This window comes from Haematobia irritans, chromosome 1 (genome assembly GCF_050003625.1).
Source record: "Haematobia irritans isolate KBUSLIRL chromosome 1, ASM5000362v1, whole genome shotgun sequence".
Taxonomy (NCBI): Eukaryota; Metazoa; Arthropoda; class Insecta; order Diptera; family Muscidae; genus Haematobia; species Haematobia irritans.
This window is the reverse complement of record NC_134397.1, coordinates 37,971,615-37,994,150: the sequence shown is the minus strand read 5'-3', so window position 1 is coordinate 37,994,150 and position 22,536 is coordinate 37,971,615. Positions and strand designations below refer to the sequence as shown.

Here is a 22,536-nt window from a genome sequence, read left to right as displayed (position 1 = left end):
GGGATTAGTTGATGAATGTTGCAATAGTGTATTGTGTTTTCACTCATTTGGTGTTGGCATGTTAACTTATGTGTGTGACTAAAGTGCAATACTTCCAGATTGATCTGGTGGTGAGTGGGGTAGGATTAGTCATGCAAGAAAATAGTATACCAGTTTTTCTTCGATGCTATGGGATGTGGTCGGACTCCGAATGCACAATTGACTTCTCACCACTATGGTTAGGTTTAGGTTAGGTTAAAGTGGCAGCCCGATTAAATTTCAGGCTCACTTAGACTATTCAGTCCATTGTGATACCACCCAGCAAAAACTCTCATTACCCGGTAATCTTGTAGGTAAGCCTAATAAAAAAGAAATAACCACTTATAAATTGGCATCGCTCCGGATTACATTTACATACGCATGTCCTAGGAGGAAAGTACTTCACCCCAGGCATACCTTCGGCCATAAAATAAGTAGTGAATTTAAAACATATAATCACCTAATATGTAACCACTTATTCATAGATATACCAAAGTTTGAAAAATAACCACTTATTATCTCAGGTATCCAATCCTTGAAAATAATTACTTCTCCCACTGGTTCTAATGGACCAAAAAAACGACGTTTAAATACTGCATTGCGATGCTACGCTACATGAATAGGAAAGAATATTGTACAAATAAAATACCAACGATGTTTTGGTACTAATTCATTAAACGTTCAGTCATTTTTATTAAGAATTATTTAACGTGAACTTATATGTTAATATTTTTGGAATGAAAATTATGTAATTGCATACATGGATGGTTTTTTATCGAATAGTTTTTGAAACAAAACATATTTTTCTACAGTAAAATATAAACTAATATATAAAGGTTGTGTATAGTGGTTAAATTTTAAGAAATTTAACAAAAGAAAATATAAAAGGCTTAATCAAGAGATATCTTAAAAACAAAAGGAACATTGGTTACGCAATCATGCGATATAATTCTGTGGTTTTCACATTAGATCAATTACACTATATCTATAAATTCAAAACAATTATTAGACTATAGGATCTTCATTGGATGATGACTTAGATTTTTCACTTATGCACTTATTTTTGAAATGACGATTTTTCGCATTTTTTATGGCCTTTCTTATGCTGTCTTCGAATGTGTCTTTGTTATCTTGTACAGTATTGAATGATGCCACTATTAAAAGGAAAAATATTAATGAAGAAGAAATTCGAGTTTTATTTTCTAACATGTTCACTTACTTTCAAGAACTTTCATAAGATTTTTGAAATTTCGTAAAGGCTTTTTGTTATGTATACCTTGAAAATTGTACTCAAGTAGTAAGTTTTGCTTTATTATCGATGTAAGTCCTTTTACAATTCCTTTTCCAATTAGGAGTGATCGAATTGATGTTACCTTGAAAAGAAAAACAAATAATTAAGTATTGGAGGGGACCATGTTCATGTAAAAAAAAAATAGTGGTATCCGCATCTAATAGTATGTATCATTATAGCACAATGACAAAAAATGCATTCAACATTATTTATGACGATTAATCACAACGCTTGCTGATGAGCCATTTACATTTGACATTAAAACTTTCTTTTCAGATGCGGACAATGAATATAGCGCTTCATCCAAACCATAAGAATTTTACATATAAATTGACTAGATTACATCCGTTCAATTTATATTCACTAGTAGTTGAGGTATCGGTTAATGGATATACCATAAGTGCAATAGTTTTAGTAGTTTCAATACATACGATATGATCTCTGTTGTCTTCATTGATTGTGCGTTCAAACTTATTAAGTTCTGCCTCCGTCTCGATTGGAAACATGGATAAAAATTGTAGTGATACTCCATTTACACTTTTGGAAAGGGACTGTAATGCAACTTTTTGTTCGGCCAATAAATTGCTAATCGTTAAATTTTGATTCGCTAGAGTCTCTACGAAAAATGAATTCCTGGTTTACTGAACGACCCGTATAGTACTACGAAGTAGAAGAGACTTACGTAAAACCATGTTGTATCTTGTTTCGTCAATCTGTTCCTTTTGTTTGATTAAATCTGAAATGAATAACAATTACAATTTGCATGCCGATCCTTGCTATTCATTTTACCTTTAATATGGTTAATTTCTGCACGTATTGCCAAAAAAAGTTCATCATTGGTATTATTGCAAGCCGAACTTTTACTTTTTGAAAGTTTTTGCCTCTTTGCGTTGTCCATTTCAAATGAGAATTCTAACAAAAAGAGTGTATTTGGGGAATAAGAACGAAACCACTCTTGTATGGAATTTTTACAACTTTGGCCAATATGTCTGTAAACGAGTACTGTTGCTTCTCCTCGTAGTCAGTTTCAGCGAAGACAATGTCCAATTCTTCAGAATTTATTGGATTGGTATAAAAGCTTTCTGAAGTTTTGAATGTATTTGCTTGAAATGTTGATTCGTCTATAATTTTCGAAATATTTAAAAAAGTTTTATTATTCATTAGACATACGTTATCAGGTGATTTGCAACTAAAATATCCTTTAGTGGTCAGTATTGATTGTATAATTTTTCTATGAAATCTTGGACCCAAAGACGGTCTTTCGGGTACGATATATGTATTAGCGAATGAGTTGTAAATTTGCTGTATTACGTGTCTCGACATTCTTACAGATCTTTTTATAATTTGCATAAAGTTTTCGAAACAATATGCTGAGAAATCATTTAGGTTTCCAAATTGCTTCACACATTCTGGTAAATGCAAAAGAGAGTGTACATTGTATGACACACTGGATCGTCCATAAACCACTGGAAATATTTCTACAAAATTATTCAATATTTGTTGTGCTTGTTCGATTTTCGCATTGCACGGTGAAAGGAGTAAAATTCTGTATGCTACGTGAAGTAAAAGGAAATGTTCATACAGCTCATCGGGTAAATTGTCTTTCAAAACTACTATTCCTGTATACAAAACAAATTGTCGGAACTCGGTAGCCTTCCATCTTGAAATTTCCACAAGAGTTCTCGGCTTACGAGCAAATTCTCGTGGGATATATGGCTTTAGAGCTAGTAAACTATCTGAAATAGATAGTATAGCTTTTGAGGAAACTGGTAAAATTGCAGTTTTGTTTGTAATACGAGCAAGAATTTTTTTTATAACGCCTAGATCTATTGCGTGCATGCAGTCAATAGGAAACTGCGATATCATTCCAATTCCGATCTTTTCTAAGCTCAGTTCCATATTTTGGTGCATCTTGGTATGGAAGTTATTATACTTTCTTAAACGAAAGTCGTCGTCATTTCGGCTTAAACCAGGTAAAACAGAGTAAGTGTTTACATTATCGATTCTTTGACCGCATTGTTGGCATTTGGCGCATCCATTAAATGAGACGTGTCCTTTTATACCGCAAACAAATGATTTCGCTGGAGCATCGCATACAAAAGCTCGTATACTTAATTTTAACCGCCTTTCATTGACCAGCAACCCACTTGTTTGAAAACTGGAGTATTCATTTACAAAGTCATGTAGAAAACTGTTTATGTCATGTGGTTTTTTTTTTCCAACATAATATCCAATCATGAATACATGGGAATCTTTAATATTTTTTACGTGACCAAGAATTGGCCACACTTCGAGTGGACAACTTTTAAAAAGGGATAAACCATCAATTCCGATGTCCAACACAAGTTCACAAATGCTAGAAGGAATGCTGTGTGCAAATTTTATTATCTGCCTTTTAAGTCCAATATGCACATATTTTCCCGGAGAAACGGTGCGGTCATTGCATTTTTCCTTTTGGCCCAGTAAACCTTTTACTGATACTGGAACGTCCAAATTTTCTGTTTTCAGAATCTTCAAAATACTACGAGTACACTGCACAGTAGGTTTGTGCTTCAGAAACCAAAATTTCAATTTTTCAGATAGAGACAATTCATCACTTTCTTGTGGATTGTTATTCTCGGACAGGGAAATATCGTCAACGGAGTTGTCGCTTGTCACAGATGAAGCCGCAAGGGAAACTTCTGTACACCTGTCTGGCAAATTCGTTGGCTGCTCCTTTCTAACATTGAAATCACTATTATCAACAAAAGCTTGAGATCCATCCATTAATTTCAAAAATTTTTCCCTCTCCGATTTTACCAGTCTCCTGTGATGCCGCTTGGTAATCATTTGTAGTTTTTGAATAATTGACTGACCTGCTGTATTTAATGAAGTTTTTTTTTTCAACGAAATACACAATCACAAACTTTTAATTTCTGTATTTTCTTTTACAAACTCACATACACTTATCGAGAAAAAGCGCGCTGTTTTTTTATTTGTAATCGATTAAACACACGTATGTAATTTCGCCGGCGATGCATACAATTGTGGCAGCTACGACATTTCAAAACACAATTAAATACGCTAGCGATAACGAGCGTTACTTTGATGTCACTTAACTTTAAAAGCTTTCACTACTTTGATACAGGGAATATAACGTTGTACAAAACATGTAACATCAATCACAAAACTATATAAAGCAGATAAAATTAATTTCATGACTAATACAGAAACATTTTTGAATTGTTTCAGGGAGTTAAATTCTAAAACTACATTATAATATACCTAATACAGCATTTATTCAATATTTGTGTGATAAGATTACACATATAAAACACCATTATTATGAAGAATGTTTCTAAACGGAAAATCTCAAGAATTACTCTTACATATTATATTATTTTTGACTCATTTAAACATAAAGCACAATTATGTTAATATTTATGCTAAATTATGTCATTATTTATTCTATTTTATTATGAAATTATCGGTCAACTGCATTACATTTTGAGAATAATCATCACAAATTACCGATAACTACTTATTATTGTCATTACAAGAAAGTCATTATAACTCACCGCAATGTAATGCAAAGTGTAATGACAGTTTGACTACTGGTAATGCAAAATGTAATGAGTTGTGGTTACCTAGTTTTTGCTGGGCACATTTAACTAAAAGTACCTATTACATATGGGCACTTCTAGTATTAACCACTGAACCTTCTCTATTATTTACTTTTGTGGAACCAACCAGATTGCTCCAAAAACATTAACAAACTGCTTAAGTTAACGTTTTCCAGGTCCGCCAGTAATCTAAAGCTATACGCTCCTAAAATTCGCTTACGCCTTACACAAAAAGGAGGACACTCACATAAGAGGTGTTTGATTCCTTTTCCTCCACATCATGACAGCTTATACAATAGTCATTATACTTCGCACCTATAGTTTTTGCAAATTCGCCTATCAGGCAGCGACCAGTTATAGCAGATATCAGGAGTGCTATCTGACGCCTTGAGAACTCTAGTGTGCGGTTTAAGTTTAAATGGGGCCATATTTGCTTGGTGTCGTTACAACCCTTGCAATTCTCCCATCGAATATTGGCCATCATAACAGCCTTCTCACGCAGTAAGAGCTTGCAGGTGGCCAGAGGCATACCAACAGATTCTAGTTCCCCTGGAATATGTAAGGTAGTTCCTAACCTTGCTAACACATCTGCTTCGCAGTTTCCCGGTATGTTCCTATGGCCAGGCACCCATATTAGGTGAATATTGTACTGCTCATCCATCTCGTTGAGAGATTTGCGGCAGTTTATGGCCGTTTTCGAGTTAAGGAACACAGAGTCCAAGGATTTTATTGCAGGTTGACTGTCTGAGTATATATTAATGCCAATATTTGTTGGAACATTACTTCTCAGCCAATTCACCACCTCTCTTATTGCCAATATTTCAGCCTGAAAAGCACTACAGTGATTAGGTAATCTTTTCGCTATTCGAATTTCCAGATCTTTAGAATATACTCCGAACCCCACTTGTCCATTCAATTTGGAGCCATCAGTATAGAAATCTATACATCTTTTATTCCTCGGGGTCTGTGTACACCACGCTTCACTGTTGGGAATTAGAGTTTCAAACATTTTGTCGAAAAGTGGTTTTGCCAGGGTGTAATCCACTACGTTAGGCACATCTGGCATTACTTTGAGGACCGAACTATGACCGTACATTTTTTTCGACCACAGCGATAGCTCGCGCAACCGCATAGCCATTGTTGCAGCTGACTGTTTGGCCAAAATGTCTAAAGGCAATAGATGTAGCATGACATTAAGGGAGTCTGTTCCTGTCTTACTAAATGCGCCTGAGATACATAAGCTCGCCATACGCTGAACTTTATCTAAACAAGTCGGTTTCTGAAGTGCCGGCGACCAGACTACAACACCATATAGCATTATAGGTCTAACTACTGCCGTGTATAGCCAATGCACAATTTTTGGTTTTAGTCCCCACTTTTTCCCTATTGCATTTTTGCACGAGTACAAAGCTACCGTGGCTTTTCTCGCCCTCTCTTCAATATTAAGCCTAAAATTCAGCTTCCTGTCCAAAATAACGCCAAGGTATTTTGCACACTCACCAAAGGGAATTTCAGTACCCCCTAAGGAGATGGGCCTAACCGTGGGAGTTTTGCGATCTTTGCAGTACATGACTAGTTCTGTTTTTGCTGGATTTACACCAAGACCATTTCTCAGTCATCCGGAGAGCTCTCTGTATAATATCTATGATTGTGGATGGGAATTTTCCCCTGACTGCTAGCGCCATATCATCTGCGTATGCCACCACTTTTATCCTTTCTTTTTCTAGGGAAACCAGAAGGTTGTATATAGCAACATTCCAAAGAAGAGGTCATAGAACTCCTCCTTGGGGAGTGCCTCTGTTCACATACCTTTGTATGTTTGCTTGCCCTAGTGTGGCTGAAATACGTCTCTTTATTAGAAGTTCGTCTAACAGCCTAAGTATACTTGGATCAACATTCAGAGTTGTCAGTCCATTTAATATCGAGCTCGGATGGACATTATTGAACGCCCCTTCGATGTCTAGAAACGATTTGTATTCTTTGATAGTGAGATTTCAATAAAGCTGACTAGTTCATGCAATGCGGTCTCAGTAGACCTGCCCTTCGAGTATGCATGCTGGCGTTTCGAGAGCAAACTAAAACCACTATGCTCATCGTGTTAATACTTATCCGATAAACGGCCGGATTTAGAAGCTCTCTTTTATTCCGATACATAATAAATATAGACCCAGACTTTCCTAAGAGGTTATTGCCCATCCACAATATGGTGATGGTTAACTACAGTATTATTAAATGTTTAGATTTTATTTGAACAAACCTTGCATTAGCCACCAATACACAAAAACTAATTTCTTTTTATTGTTTTTATTAGTTTTACTCAAAAAAGTATACAATATATTGTTTAGTAAAGAAAAGGATTTAAAATTGTGCTTAAATTAAGTTTCTAATGGCTCTTGTGTTATTATTCGGAACAATATTAATGTTTGCTACTTTTAATTTTTTTGTGATTTAATATAATATCAACACTTGTGACATAAATATGTATTAGCAACCTGACACTTCTCATAGTGGTAAGGCACGTTTGTGGTTGAAACTGGCCGGCAGGTTATAACCGTAAAAATGAAGCGTGAACTAAATACACTATAGACCACAAATACTATAATAACCATTGCAATTATCACATGTGATCCTTCGACCATTTATAGCATTGGGATTTAGCGACAGGAAATAAGTTTTAAGATGTATCAAAATTGCAGATGCCTTTGGTGCAATATAGACATAACTCCAATTTTTATAGTTTTTCAAAACATATTTTAGTATACGATAGATAACCGATTCGGTGGAAATGTAAATGCCAACTACTCCGGTAATTTCCTCAAGGAACTCATCGATGAAATTCTTCGCAATTTTCAAAAGAAATTGTACGGTGCGTTGTTCAAAATTTTTACCCATGGACTCGAGAATATCTTGAAAATTTTTTCCATCGGCAATGTTGTTTAGAAATTGTTTACCATAATTCTTTAAATGTATTACAAACCCGTTGGGCAAAGCCAATACAAGACTATTAAGTTTAGACGTTATATTCTCATAAGTATCGTTTAAAGCATCATGTAAATTAGTACATTCGATCATGGGACTGGGACCATTGCCAGCAAAGAACAATCGAGATGAGTCGGTTGTCCCACCTTGATGTGATGTTGGTATTGGTTTAGATACTTGTTCCAATAGATTGATATTTTGCCTGAGTGCTGTGGTATCCACGGACATATCATTGTTCAAAACTACACCCTCACTGCTACTAAAAGCTGGCCTCACATTGGCTTTGTTCATATTCTTGTTTACTTTGAATAAATCGTTCAAGTACTTGCGTTCGGGAATTTTATTGATATTACGAACAATATCGATTTTTCCTTGAGTGTCCCCACGTATACGAATGGTTTCCTTTGAAATCTTATCGAACATTCGCCTAAAAAGAAAGGGTTTTTTGTAAAAATTAATATAACATTTTTGTGTATTTGTTTTGTTTTTTTATTGTTGGTTTGCTCTTCAATCATATCTGTTGTTTTGATATCAGCTTAAAACCATTGTGTTGACTAAACTACAAGAGTAGCTTAACCAACAGAGGAAAAGTATGTTTGTCAAATTTATTTGGGCAAAGCCCTATAGACTGCAGGATGGTTGGATGAACGGCCGTTTCGGAATTACCTCTATTGTATCTTGAATTTTTTGTTATAGGAAAAATCAATTCTTGCTATTTGCAATTCCGAATACCGGAACACGGGGGATAGTTCGTTTCAGTATGCTTTAGTTTAATAGAAACAATGATTAAAAGTAGTGCCTGCCCCTTTTCAGCATTGTTTCGTTGTAGTTTTAGCAAATATTTCTGCTGTGTCTACTAAGACATCTTTTTGAGTGTAGCAGAGGCGCAGGAATGGAGATTTTCGAAAGAGTAATCATATTTTGGCCACGGATATAATGACTAAACAAGATAATTCTCAAAATAATGCTAGACTAGATAAACTAAGGAACAAAAACAAAATATGACTTGGAGTGATATAGTCAAAAAACCAATGACGTAACTGTTAAAAGCTTTGGAGGAAAATTCTTCACTCTGAGTGTGGAAACTCCGTGTATGACAGCGAATATTCGCAATACTGGATACATGTCCGAAGATTTTAGAATAGGGCAAGCTGGAGGAAGTATACCAGGATTCGAAGACGACATAACGATGCCCGCCTGTCTATTGTAATCACGCTACAGCCTTCAATAATGGAACTATTATTCTTAAATTAGGCACATATTTGATTTTTGATTTTTTTCTGCAAGCAGATCAAAGAAGAAGATTGACTACATCGGTTCATGTATTTGGTATAGGTCCCATCTATAAGTGAAAAAATAAATAAATCTTCACAACTTTTTATACCCTTCACCACTACTGTGGTACAGGGTATAATAAGTTTGTGCATTTGTATGTAACGCCAAGGAGTAATCATAGACCAACCTTTTAGTATACGGATCGGCTTAGAATTAAATTCTAAGACGATCCCTATTGATTTTGGAAAAAAAATCGGTTCAGATTTAGATATAGCTGCCATATATATTTTTCACCGATCTGGTCATAATTGGCGTGTATATCAACCGATCTTCCTCAAATTCCGTACATCCAAATATTTTATGAGTCTCGAAAAACTTGCAAAATATCAGCCAAATCGGTTCAGATTTAGATATAGCTCCCATATATAGCTTTCGTTTGCCCACAGAGGCCAATTTTTTGCTTCGATTTAGTTGAAATTTTGCATAGGGAGTAGAATTAGCATTGTAACTATGCGTGCCAAATTTGGTTGAAATTGGTTCAGATTTGGATATATCTCCCATATATAGCTTTCGCCCGATTTACACTCATATGACCACAGAGGCCAATTTTTAACTCCGATTTAGTTGAAATTTTGCACAGGGAGTAGAATTAGCATTGTAGCTATGCGTGCCAAATTTGGTTGACATCGGTTCAGATTTAGATATAGCTCCCATATATATGTTTTTCTGATTTCGACAAAAATGGTCAAAATACCAACATTTTCCTTGTTAAATCGCCACTGCTTTGTCGAAAAGTTGTAAAAATGACTCTAATTTTCCTAAACTTCTAATACATATATATCGAGCGATAAATCATAAATAAACTTTTGCGAAGTTTCCTTAAAATTGCTTCAGATTTAAATGTTTCCCATATTTTTTTATTTTTTACTAAAATTGTGTTCCACCCTAGTGTATTAGCCAACTTAAATTTTGAGTCTATAGATTTTGTAGAAGTTTATCAAATTCTGTCCAAATCGAGTGATATTTAAATGTATGTATTTGGGACAAACCTTTATAATAGCACCCAACACATTTGACGGATGTGATATTGTATCGAAAATTTAGATCTACAAAGAGGTGCAGGGTATAATATAGTCGGCCCCGCCCGACTTTAGACTTTCCTTACTTGTTTATACTAACCTTTGACGATTACTTAAAGTCTCACGATAACTTTTAATAGAATTTGTGCGTGCTTCATTTGCAATGTTTGAGGCCAATTGGAAGTTATATACTGAATGTGTGAATAATACCAACGATGCAGAAAGCTGCAAAGCATCTAAAGCCGAGATTTGGTCATCATCTTGAAATTTCTAGAAACAAAAGTGGAAAATACTTGTAAAAAAAAATTGAATTAAAAATTAAATTACAATCTTACGAAAATCAGGTCCAATACACCATTTGCAACACCGCTTCCAGAGAGAACAATACTGGATATGTTAAGGCCATTAATTAGTGCCTCAATTCCCTTTAATTATATGTTCATATTTCAGATAAATCAAGTCAAGTTATTTATTTATTTATTCTTTCTTCACGAATCCAAGACGTCATATTTTTTTAAAAATTGTATTGCAATTGCTTACCATTGTCGCCTTTCCAGCTGCTGCCATTGAAGTCATGGCACGAGTTGCCCCAGCCGAAGCTACCCCAAGGACGCCTCCCGCAACACCTAGGTAGCTAGCTCTTGCTTGTCTGTCGTTAATAGCTACCGATTGTTCATGTTTGGAACGATCTATCAAATTTAAGGCCGATGTTATACTGGTAAAGGCACCAACGCCCAAAGCAACTACGCCAGCAGCGGCCATAACTGGTGCAGCGACGGGTACTGATAGTGCTGCTGCCAAAGGTATACAAGCAGAACCTAAACCCAGTATGGCCGAACCAGATTGAGCAGCGTTTAAAAGTTGTGCACCTTCCGTGCCATTCGGAGTACGGTAAACGTCCAGAATGACTTTATTATCTTTATCAAAATTATAGATTCCTTTCCGTGGCGCAACCATAATTCCACCTGGTAAAAGATTTTCTTCAATAAATGATTTCCAATTTTGATAGACCCTTCCAGTTTCGTCCACGTAAACCATGCAACAGTTGGAACTGTTAGAGTTTCCTGAAAAAAATGGGCATCAATGCTTAGCCAAGAAGTTTAAGTTTCCTCTAAAACTCAAACAAAAATAGTTAACTGGAATCCAGAACCTTATGTAGAAAAAAAATATTTTTGGTTTCAATCATAAAATTAATTGAACCAGTTAATTTTGAATTGGGATTGCTTCAATCACGAATTTGATAATATCCATCAACGAAGCCAATTAAAAAAATAATTGATGCAATTAAAAATTCAATTAGTTCTGTTTAAAAATGCAGATAGTACACTACACCATGGATTGCTTAAAAAGTTATACTAAAGACTGTCATCCACAATCGAAGTACTTGAGTTGTTGTAACTGTTCCATCTGTGGTTAGATAAAAAGGCATATTAAATGATATAGAATCCAATTTAGTTCTTGATCATATAGGAGTGTATACATAATTATGGATATAGATGTTTACATATAATTATGCATGTTTTCTATTTGGCGATTTTAAGTTGAAATTACAAACAGCATTTTCCATTCTCGTTTTACAAGGCTTTTTTTCCATAACCAAACCTCGTTTGGCCAAATTGAACCAGTAAGATGTAGTTTTTTTTTAATAATTTCCTTTGTGCAAATCTTAGCAATTATTTATATTATAGAATAAATTAACAACAATGCCCATCATGGATTCATAAACCACTAACCAATCTTTTGGGCTTTATAAATTTAAAAAATAAAATTTAATTTTTTCACCAAATATCTAGACTGTATTATACTTATAAATTACCTAAGTTAATTAATTATTAATCTCACAATTACTTACCAGAAACACATTTTCTGCATCGAAAGATTGGATGACATGAGAATTTGGTCGATTCTGGAGCCAAATTTAATGATTTTTCTGATGTTACCATTACATAGAATATGGAAGTTAATGAATTGCGATTTGTGTATTTTCCTGTGAAATAAGTAATCATAGGTATTAAGCGTTTTGTCTCTTCATCGAAAACAACAACTTACGTTGAGCCCATACACTCTGGTATATATTTTCACGCATTTCTTCAATAGATTTTTGGCCCTTTTCTTGGTCAGGAATAAGATTCTCTATTTTTCGTTTCATGATGTGGCTATCTTTTTCCGGTAAACTTAAAATGATAAAAAAAAAAGAAACAAAAACAAAAAATATACGTGAACTTCCTGATAATTTGTATTAAATTAAGTAACTGTCACAAGTTCCTCAGAAATGAATGGGGGGCTTTTATGATTCCAATAGAAACTATCTTACTCGGTGTTTCTGGACATTGGTACAGTAGGTAACAGATAAAAGAGCAACTCATATAAGGAAATAAAAACGCATATAAGAAAGTTTTATTACAACACCATATTTTTTCCAGTGTTTTTTGGTATGAAAAATGTCTCGTATAAGAAAACAACTGATAATAAAATAGTTTTGGAATCGCGCTAGATGGCAATCCTATTAAAAATACAACTGCTATAAGAAAATTTGGTTAAGAAACGGCAACTATTCATTGTTATATTGTTTAACGGCTGTACTAGAATGGATTTCTATTAATTTTTGGAAATGAGGGAAATACAAGGTATGACACAACAAGTAAGTCAATCATAAAACAAGCTGTAAACATTTAAAAAAAGTATATGGCCTAACGGATGATAAAATCTGCAACATTAAAACAATTTTTCTATAGAGAAATGAATCATTAGTTTAAAGAAAAACAAATACAAATATTTTACACCTTGCTAACAATAGCATTCGGCCACGAATCGGCCTTCGGAGTCAAGAGGCCGACTAACAGAATCCGAAGCTTTTTGAATAATTTATTTGACATTGATTTGTCCAAGTGTTGAATTTGTCCCGGTCAAAACTCCCAGTACAAAAAAAAAGAATTATAAAAAATCATTTTTTTATCATATTATAATTTCAAATTACTGGTCTGAATTACCTTTTATTGTTGAATTTATGCATTTGTTGAAAAAATATTCTAATATTGAACTAAAACACACCAAATTTCTTTAATTACCAATTGGAGGAAAATAATCGGCTTCGCCTTCGTCCCATTATTGCTTTTTTATTTTTGCCGAAGCCAAAAAAGCCGCTTCGTTCGAGCTCTAAATAGCATGAACAACAAACGAAGCTAAGAAGAAGTGAAGAGTACAACTTGATTTTTTTTTTTTTTGATAGGAAATTTTTTTATTTTAAATTGTTCACAAATACGAAAATTATAGCGTTATAAATCATTGGAAAAGGGAAAATGGCCAAATCCTCGGCAATGGGTGCTTTGGTAAAACTCACCGTATAGTTTCTACCATATTAACAGGATCGATTCACATAGAGTGTTATATTCAGAATCAAAAACTGGACTTCTTGAATGTTTGGAAAAGTCGACTTGTTGCGAAAATGTGCGACAAAAATTGAAAACTATAATTTAATTTATGTTCTTTTAAAGGTTCTTTCTTATTGGCTGCTGAAGTACCGGCCACCACCAGACCACAACACCATATAGGTCTATTGATTTTGGAAAAAATCAGTTCAAATTTATATATCAGATATACCGGTATGAAGTGAAAAATGAGGGAGCTACCGTGGTGCAATGGTTAGCATGCCCGCCTTGCATACACAAGGACGTGGGTTCGATTCCTGCTTCGACCGAACACCAAAAAGCATTTAAGCGGTGGATTATCCCACCTTAGTAATGCTGGTGGCAGTGTTTCAAAGCTTCTCTAAGTGGTATCACTTCAATGTGGAACACCGTTCGGTCTCGGCTATAAAAAGGAGGTTCCTTGTCGTTGAGCTTAACATGGAATCGGGCAGCACTCAGAGAGAAGTTTATCACTGTGGTATCACAATGGACTAAATAGCCTGATATATCGGGCTGCCACCTAACCTAACCGTCTTTAATATAAATCAAACCAACGTATGCAATTCTATTTTCTATATAATCTTCCAATTTATATAATCCGCCATATTCATAAAAATTTGCAAGAGAAGATATTGGCAGTTGGAGCCTAACGAATCTACATGAAAATGCCCGTAAGACTAAATTAACCCAATGAAATCCAAAATATTTTTCTGTTGAATGTATAGTAATATAAAATATCGTAAAGAAAAATGCCGGGGGGAATTCCCGCACTGATTATTTGAAATTGAATCCATAAATCATGTATCACTATGTCCTCATAAAATATGTAAATAATAGACTATTTTTCTCGCGATATAGCGAACTTAGTATCGTCCTTAATATGGAAAGTAATTTCAACGATACCCCAGAACAAAACAGTATTGCATTTTTGTAGATTTGCTTAATTGATTTGTATTTACTCTACCAATTGCATATACAACGCTGCTATATTTATAATAAACGACGCCATTATGTGACCAGTGAATATTGATGAACCTTTGTGCAAACACATTATTAATTATACTTTGTTTTTTTACTTACTGATCCCATGTAACATTTTTTCCAAATCCACAATTTTCGGCTAAGGTCTGCTGTTTGTCTCTTATAGTTTGGTCACGATTGGAAGTTTGTACATTTTCGGAATAGCCTAACTGTAAAAGAGACGCTTTCAATTCATTATATAGCATTGACTCAATTTTGACTTCATCAACATTAATAACATAGTCACTGCCTCCCATTAATTGCTTTAACAAGCCTTCCAGCTGACTGCGGCCCATGGAGTTTTCAACCATAAAATTCCGGTCCACTAAGAGTTTAATTATCTTTTCGGTAGACAGCGACGTGATTTTAACTTTCCTAACCAAGGGAAATTCATCACTTCCTACTACGTAGCGTAATTTCTTAATTAAATCTTCTCTACTTTCCATGCCGATCAACTATTTGCACCGGGGGTAATAACACAAAGTTAAATGACAAGAAAACGCATTTCTTTCTATTCTGTTACGTATTTCTTAAATTGGTAAGTCCCCTATATTTATAACATGGGGTAAAAGCAAAACCTCAGCCAAGAGCCATCCATATTCGCATTGGATGTTTTTCATAAGGTCTATTCACATCTATTGGTTTGTAAATACAACCATAGCGATTTGCGGTGGACGAAATTTTATTAATTTTTATTGCTCCGTTCAGACCATAAGTTTATCCGAAGAAAATGTAGAGAATCCTACAGTGTGACCAAACGCTACGAATTATCGGCAATACCAAAAAAACTCAACAAATGTGTCATCGATCACATTACTAAGCTGCAGTATCGATTACGACATAATTGATACTACTGCTTGTTAATGTAATCGATAATGCGCTTTACAGACTATCAGTTATTCCGGACGGAATGTCGGTGTTTGTAAAGAATCTTACAGTGTGTCGGATCGATACGACTTGTCGGCGATGATTAAGTTATCGGTAAATGTGTTATCGATCCCATAAACATGCAGTAGTATCGATTATGTCTTCGGACTTAACTTATATTGTGCACAATATATGGGATATGTTCGACACGAGCACTGTCGTCCGGAATAACTGAGAGTCTGTAAAGCGCATAACACAATTGTTATTTATTTAGTCGCAAAAGTGCCGTCACTATTGAGAAGTTGTATGATGCCAAGTTACTACAAAAAAGTACCACATGAGTGCAATTATTAGGTGCATTTTTAGCTACATTTAGAAGGACGCCAAAAAAGGCCTTTTCAAACTGTGTTACAAAGTGAAAGAGATTTTGTTGAAATCTTCTATGAGCCAGCTGATATTTGCCTGTTGCAAATCTACTGAGATTTAGGAGGATTTCGGCCAAAATCCTCGTTTACGAGGATTTCTTGTCTAGTGCGAACGTAGTATTAAGATAGTTGTAAAATAATCTTTGTTATCAAGTAAAATACGAATGCTTAGATTTTGATTTATAAATTATATTGTGACGAATTTGATAATTATAGACATAAGTTTATTTAAATTAGTTTCCGTTAATTTAAAATTTCAAATTGTAACGATAAAATTTCGCTATCACTTCTTGGAATCATCTACTCATTTTCTAGTATTTTCCTGAATTTCTTTTATGTTCTTTTGTTTGCTTACCGAAATGTTAGTTCTTACTCTCTCATAGAATAACAACCCCTTTGCTTTGTTATTTTGCTTTCTCATTTCATCTCATTGTCTATTGTCATTGTTGTTGTAGTAATGCGAGCATATATCTATGTGAGTGTGTATGTGTTTGGCAGCCACCAGACGAATAACTTAATGGTCGTAGATCCTTCTAGCCTTGTCTAAGAATGTTATGGCGTTGCCAGAATATTGTAGTGCTACCAGAATGTTCTCGTATTGCCACACCGTCATATATAAAAGCGCTCACATGCTGCTAACGAGTCAGTCTTAATTAAAGCGTCAAACGAATAACTTCAGTGTGAACGAATTGTAAAGTGTGAAGTCATAGTAAATAAATTGTAGATTGTCGTTATTTAATAGCTCATTCACATTAGGCTCGAAATCTACTAAAAGTAGATTTGAAATCCCTTTTTTATAAGGCAAATGACAGTTGAAATCTAGTTAACGTAGATTTTGGAAGTGTAATGTGAATGAGGTATAAAAGAACTGTGTTTTAATTGTCGGGTAATTAAAAACGCCTAAATATAAAAACGTAAAAATTGGTGTCGGAAGTGAAATAACGAAAAAAAAATCTACAATGAAGTTTAATGAGCTTCGTGTGGAAGACTTAAAAAAGGAATTGAGCAAACTGGAGCTGCCGACAACAGGCAATAAGGCCCAGCTTCAAAAGCGTCTACTGGAAGAGTTTGAACGGCGTAATATGGACATTGCGACGCATGAGTTTGATTATAAGGAAGACATTGATGAATCAATACTCGTCAATACAAGCAGTGTAGAAACTCCATCTGTGGCTTCGAGTGTTGTGGATTACACATCAATGCTCAATGTTTTGAGCAAAATGATGGAAGAAAACTCTAGAAAAATCATGGATGAGAATTCTAGAAAAATGGAAGAAAATTCTAGAAAATTGCTGAAAGAAAATGCCCTACAAATGGAAACAAATTCTAGAAAATTGGAAGAAAAATTCGACGAAAATTCTAGAATTCTCAACGAAAAATTACAACAAATTTCTGAAGGCATGGAGAAACGTGTGGACCATATAGAAAATCAAATTGTGGAATTGGATAAGAAAGTTCTTTCCGTGGATGAGAAAATTATGGTTCATGATGAGAAGTTTCTGCACATCGAGAAAAAAATGTCAGAGCTGGAAATTAAAGGTGGTCCAGTGCGCGTCATCGAGGGCTCAAAAATCAAAACTCCTGTTTTCGATGGCTCAACGTCATTTGATGTCTTCAAATTTCAATTCGAAATGGTTGCTTGTAGAAATTTGTGGAATGACGATGATAAAGCAATTGAACTTCTATTGGCATTAAAGGGCAATGCTGCTGATGTGATACAAAGCATTCCCGCTGCTTCTAGAAATAACTATAATGAAGTAATAGCGGCACTTCAACGCAAGTATGGTGGAGAGCACAAGCAGGACATCTTCAGAATGGAATTGAGAGGAAGAATCCAGAAATCGAATGAAACCCTACAAGATTTCGCAACAGAAGTTGAGCGGCTAGTGCTTTTGACATACCCAGGTGAGAGTCATCCTCTTGTGGACCGCATCAAGATTGAAACCTTCGTCAATGGAATTCGAGACCCAGATATAAAATGTGCAACATATGCGTCACAAAAGGCTACATTCGCTGAAACAGTAACATTCGCACTTGCACAGGAGACTGCGAGATTGCTAGCGCGGCCTCAAATTCACAAGGTACGTAAAGTAGAGACAGAGTGTGATGAATCAAAGTCCGTTATTGAGTCGATGAAAGAGGCCATGAAGCAGGCAATGCAAGAAATGAAGCAAGAGGCAAATAAATCCCGGATCAAATGCTATAACTGTGATAAGCCGGGACATCTAGCTCGAGAATGCAAAGCACGACGCAAACGGTCAAGGTCCACATCACCATCTCCATTAAACAATAGCCATAAGAAGGTGACCCCACAGTCAAGTGAGTCACCTTTAAACTAAATCGAGCTAGTTCAGCGGGGCAAGAGCTGGCTCCCACAGACGATGGCCCCACCATCTCCATAGCAATAGTTCAACAGAAAAACAACAATTTAACTATTGCGGGTGTTATTAATGGCGACAAGCGTACTTTGACTTTGGATACTGGTGCATCAAAGTCTATCATTAGATCTGATTTAGTAAAAGGAAAAGTTACACCACTGATTGGAGTCAAGCTACGCACGGCTACAGGGGAACCCGCAACCGTATATGGAAAGGTCACCGTAAAATTAACTATTGCTAACAAATCCGTTACTTATGATTTCATTGTGGCCGATATAGTAGACGAAGTTATAATTGGAGCGGATTTCATGATTGCTTTTGGTCTCAATCTGGATATGAAGCGTCGTGTAATGACATGGTGCGATACCGAAATAACGGTAAACGTGGGATACGACGAGAATACACCTGTCAGACGTTTGACAACGAGCCAGTCAGAGTCTATACCACCGAATGCCGAAGCAATTATATGGGTTTCTATGGATGGAGATTGTGAAGTCGGCCAATTGTGGGTTGTTGAACCAGCAGAAAACAAAAGCAACAACATCTTGATAGCAAATGCCCTGGTAACAACGAACGAAGAGAGACTAATACCAGTCCGTGTCTTGAACTTGTCTGACAATCATGAGCAAATTGTAAAATTTTCTGATATTGGAAAATGTACACCAGCCGAGGCAATAGTCAATTTGGAAGGCAACTCATCAAAGACACATGGAGCAGTGAGAAAACATCTAGAAGGGTATTTCGAGGCTTGGACACGTCATCTATCGCCGTCAGAGAGAAATAAAGCCAAGCAATTGTTGTGGAAAAACGCCTCTGCTTTTGCTTCTGAAAAGGGAAATCAAGGAAGAACATCTGTAGTGAAACATGAAATTAAAACCGCAGAAGAAAGGCCCATAAAACAGGCACCACGAAGTGTTCCCCTGGCAAAAAGAGACGAAGTTCAAAAGCTCATAAAGGAAATGGCGGAGAGTGGAGTGATCGAGCCATCATCAAGTCCTTGGTGTTCCCCAGTTGTGCTGGTCAAAAAGAAAGATGGAAGTACCCGATTCTGCGTGGACTACAGAAAACTAAATGATGTCACCAAAAAGGACAGTTATCCGCTTCCACGCATTGATGACACGTTGGACACACTAGCCGGAACAACATGGTTTTCTACGCTTGATTTGCAGAGTGGATATTGGCAAGTAGAGATCGCCGAGAAAGACAAGGAAAAGACGGCTTTTGGCGTTAATGGCGGTCTCTGGCAATTCAATGTAATGCCGTTCGGGCTCTGCAACGCTCCAGCTACCTTCGAAAGATTGATGGAGCGGGTACTGAAGGGGTTGCACTGGAAGTCGTGCTTGATATACTTGGACGACATCATAGTGATGGGCAAAACATTTGACGAGCACCTTAAGAACTTGAAAGACGTTATCCAGCAATTGTCAGCCGCTGGTCTACGCCTTAACGCAAAGAAATGCTCCCTTTTCCAGCGAGAAGTTAAATACCTGGGTCATCATGTGACTGCAGAGGGCATATCCACCGATGAAGACAAAATCCAAGCTGTCAGAGATTGGCCACGACCCGGAAATCTCCACGAATTAAGAAGTTTCCTTGGGTTATGTACATATTACCGACGATTCGTCCCAAACTTCGCCAGCATCGCCGCTAGTCTCCATAAATTGACGCAAAAAGGTCAGAAGTTCCAGTGGAGCGACGAACAGGAGGATTCATTCCAACATTTAAAAGAACTTTTATGTTCAGCTCCTGTTCTAGCGTATCCTATTCCGGGCGAAAAATTTGTTTTGGATACAGATGCTAGCGCGCATGGTATTGGAGGTGTGCTATCCCAACAGATAGACGGCAAGGAGAAGGTCATCGGATATTTCAGCCGAACGTTGTCCAAGCCCGAAAAGAACTACTGTGTAACGCGACGAGAGCTGCTAGCCGTCATAGAGAGTGTAAAACATTATCATAAATATTTGTATGGACAACATTTCTTGCTAAGGACTGATCACTCAGCTCTACGATGGTTGCTTCAATTCAAGAATCCGGAAGCTATGATTTCAGTATCGAGCATAGAAAAGGTGGAAAACACGGTAACGCTGACGCTTTGTCACGTCGACCTTGCAGTATAGAATGCAAGCACTGCTCGAAGGCTGAACATAAGGAGGAGATTGTTGATATTCGGCTGTTACACATCGAATCTGGAGTGGACTGGCCAACAGAACAGCGTAAAGATCCCATTTTGAACAAAATTATTTCGGCAAAGGAAGAGAACAAGAAGCCCAGTAAGAAAGACATCGCAGCCGAAAGTCCACTTATGAAATCATACTGGGCTCAATGGGATAGTTTAGTTCTAGCCAATGGATCCCTGCAACGTAAATGGGAAAGCGAAGATGGCAAGAGCAGCCGAAATTTGATCATCGTTCCAGATTCCAAAATAAGAGACGTTTTGGCGGAGTTCCATAATGGTCCCAGTGGAGGTCATCTGGGAATAACCAAAACCGCCGATAAAGTGAAGCAACGATTCTACTGGGTTGGATGCCAGAAATCAATTGCTGAATGGGTAGCCAATTGCGAGAAGTGCATGAAGGCGAAAGGTCCAACAAGGAAAAGTCGAGGTCCTATGCAAGAATATAGACCAGGAGCCCCGTTTGAAAGAATAGCAATGGACGTGGCAGGCCCTTTCCCAGTAAGTGATTCTGGAAACCGTTATGTCCTTGTGGTCATGGATTACTTCAGCAAATGGCCGGAGGTGTATGCAATTCCAAACCAAGAGGCAAAAACGATTGTGGATGTGGTCAACAAAAACTGGATATGTCGCTACGGTGTGCCGTCCGAGATTCACTCAGACCAGGGAAGAAATTTTGAATCGGCCATATTCAAAGAGATGTGTGAATCCCTTGGTATCAAGAAAACGAGGACTACACCATTACATCCACAATCCGATGGCATGGTAGAAAGGTTTAATCGCACTCTGGAAGAACATCTTCGAAAAGTAGTGGACAACGGCCAGAGGGACTGGGACGAGCATATACCAAAGTTTTTGCTGTCGTATAGATCTGCCATTCATGATTCCACCTCTCGAACACCGGCCAATGTTCTATTCGGAACTGAGTTGAAGTTGCCTGGAGATCTGATATTCGGCGCTAAACCTAATGAGCTCGCCATGGAAGAAAACAGAAACGACATCCCAAACACTTTCGGTGAAGTTCACGAATCAGTGCGCAACAAAATAAAAATGGTCAGCAACAGAATGAAGGCGAGATACGATCGTGCTGTAAATACTAAGGGCTTCCAAGAAGAAGAATTGGTTCTGCTATTTAACCCGCAACGAAAGAAAGGATTGTGTCCTAAACTGCAAACACAGTGGGAAGGCCCATACAAAGTCATCAAGAGGATCAATGATGTTGTATACCGGATTCAGAAGGACGACAGCCCTAGATCAAAGATGAAAGTTGTACATCTGGAACGATTGGCTCCTTACGGAACAGGTTATGTGCCTGTTCGGGACGAACAGGCTTAAGCGGGAGGCAGTGTGACGAATTTGATAATTATAGACATAAGTTTATTTAAATTAGTTTCCGTTAATTTAAAATTTCAAATTGTAACGATAAAATTTCGCTATCACTTCTTGGAATCATCTACTCATTTTCTAGTATTTTCCTGAATTTCTTTTATGTTCTTTTGTTTGCTTACCGAAATGTTAGTTCTTACTCTCTCATAGAATAACAACCCCTTTGCTTTGTTATTTTGCTTTCTCATTTCATCTCATTGTCTATTGTCATTGTTGTTGTAGTAATGCGAGCATATATCTATGTGAGTGTGTATGTGTTTGGCAGCCACCAGACGAATAACTTAATGGTCGTAGATCCTTCTAGCCTTGTCTAAGAATGTTATGGCGTTGCCAGAATATTGTAGTGCTACCAGAATGTTCTCGTATTGCCACACCGTCATATATAAAAGCGCTCACATGCTGCTAACGAGTCAGTCTTAATTAAAGCGTCAAACGAATAACTTCAGTGTGAACGAATTGTAAAGTGTGAAGTCATAGTAAATAAATTGTAGATTGTCGTTATTTAAAAGAACTGTGTTTTAATTGTCGGGTAATTAAAAACGCCTAAATATAAAAACGTAACAATATATAGGTATAACATATACGACTAAAAACACATTGAACATTGAAATTATAACGTGGGAAAAGCCCAAGAAA

General features: G+C 36.5%; 2 protein-coding genes across 3 annotated transcripts; both read right to left on the bottom strand.

Moving 5' to 3' along the window:
- Window positions 1–675: 675 nt before the first annotated feature.
- On the bottom strand, window positions 676–4,201 carry LOC142220624 (uncharacterized). Of its 2 annotated transcripts, XM_075289852.1 has the most exons (6): window positions 4,165–4,201; window positions 2,099–2,430; window positions 1,992–2,045; window positions 1,741–1,925; window positions 1,238–1,391; window positions 676–1,172 (listed from the first exon to the last, which is right to left on the bottom strand). In XM_075289852.1, the coding sequence occupies exons 2-6, from the start codon at window positions 2,205–2,207 to the stop codon at window positions 1,024–1,026; spliced, it is 651 nt and encodes a 216-aa protein (XP_075145967.1). In that variant the 5' UTR covers window positions 2,208–2,430; window positions 4,165–4,201; the 3' UTR covers window positions 676–1,023. The 2 variants fall into 2 exon arrangements, with proteins under 2 accessions (XP_075145967.1, XP_075145966.1); XM_075289851.1 differs by lacking the exons at window positions 676–1,172; window positions 1,741–1,925; window positions 4,165–4,201 and having other exon boundaries at window positions 1,347–1,391; window positions 2,099–4,156.
- A 2,998-nt stretch (window positions 4,202–7,199) lies between these two features.
- Window positions 7,200–15,245, bottom strand: LOC142220623 (uncharacterized). The gene is made up of 7 exons (XM_075289850.1): window positions 14,732–15,245; window positions 12,294–12,418; window positions 12,097–12,231; window positions 10,785–11,308; window positions 10,580–10,669; window positions 10,345–10,514; window positions 7,200–8,317 (listed from the first exon to the last, which is right to left on the bottom strand). The coding sequence occupies exons 1-7, from the start codon at window positions 15,115–15,117 to the stop codon at window positions 7,492–7,494; spliced, it is 2,256 nt and encodes a 751-aa protein (XP_075145965.1). The 5' UTR covers window positions 15,118–15,245; the 3' UTR covers window positions 7,200–7,491.
- Between the last annotated feature and the right edge of the window lie 7,291 nt (window positions 15,246–22,536).

What these genes read in the sequence shown, in the direction of transcription:
- LOC142220624 (XM_075289851.1), bottom strand. Translation starts at nt 4,138, where the DNA reads ATGATTACCAAGCGGCATCACAGGAGACTGGTAAAATCGGAGAGGGAA.
- LOC142220623 (XM_075289850.1), bottom strand. Translation starts at nt 15,117, where the DNA reads ATGGAAAGTAGAGAAGATTTAATTAAGAAATTACGCTACGTAGTAGGA. An exon ending in GTGTATTGGACCTGATTTTC is followed by an intron (nt 10,515 to 10,579) that starts GTAAGATTGTAA and finishes TTTTGTTTCTAG; the next exon opens with AAATTTCAAGATGATGACCA. An exon ending in ACTTTAAGTAATCGTCAAAG is followed by an intron (nt 8,318 to 10,344) that starts GTTAGTATAAAC and finishes CTTTCTTTTTAG; the next exon opens with GCGAATGTTCGATAAGATTT.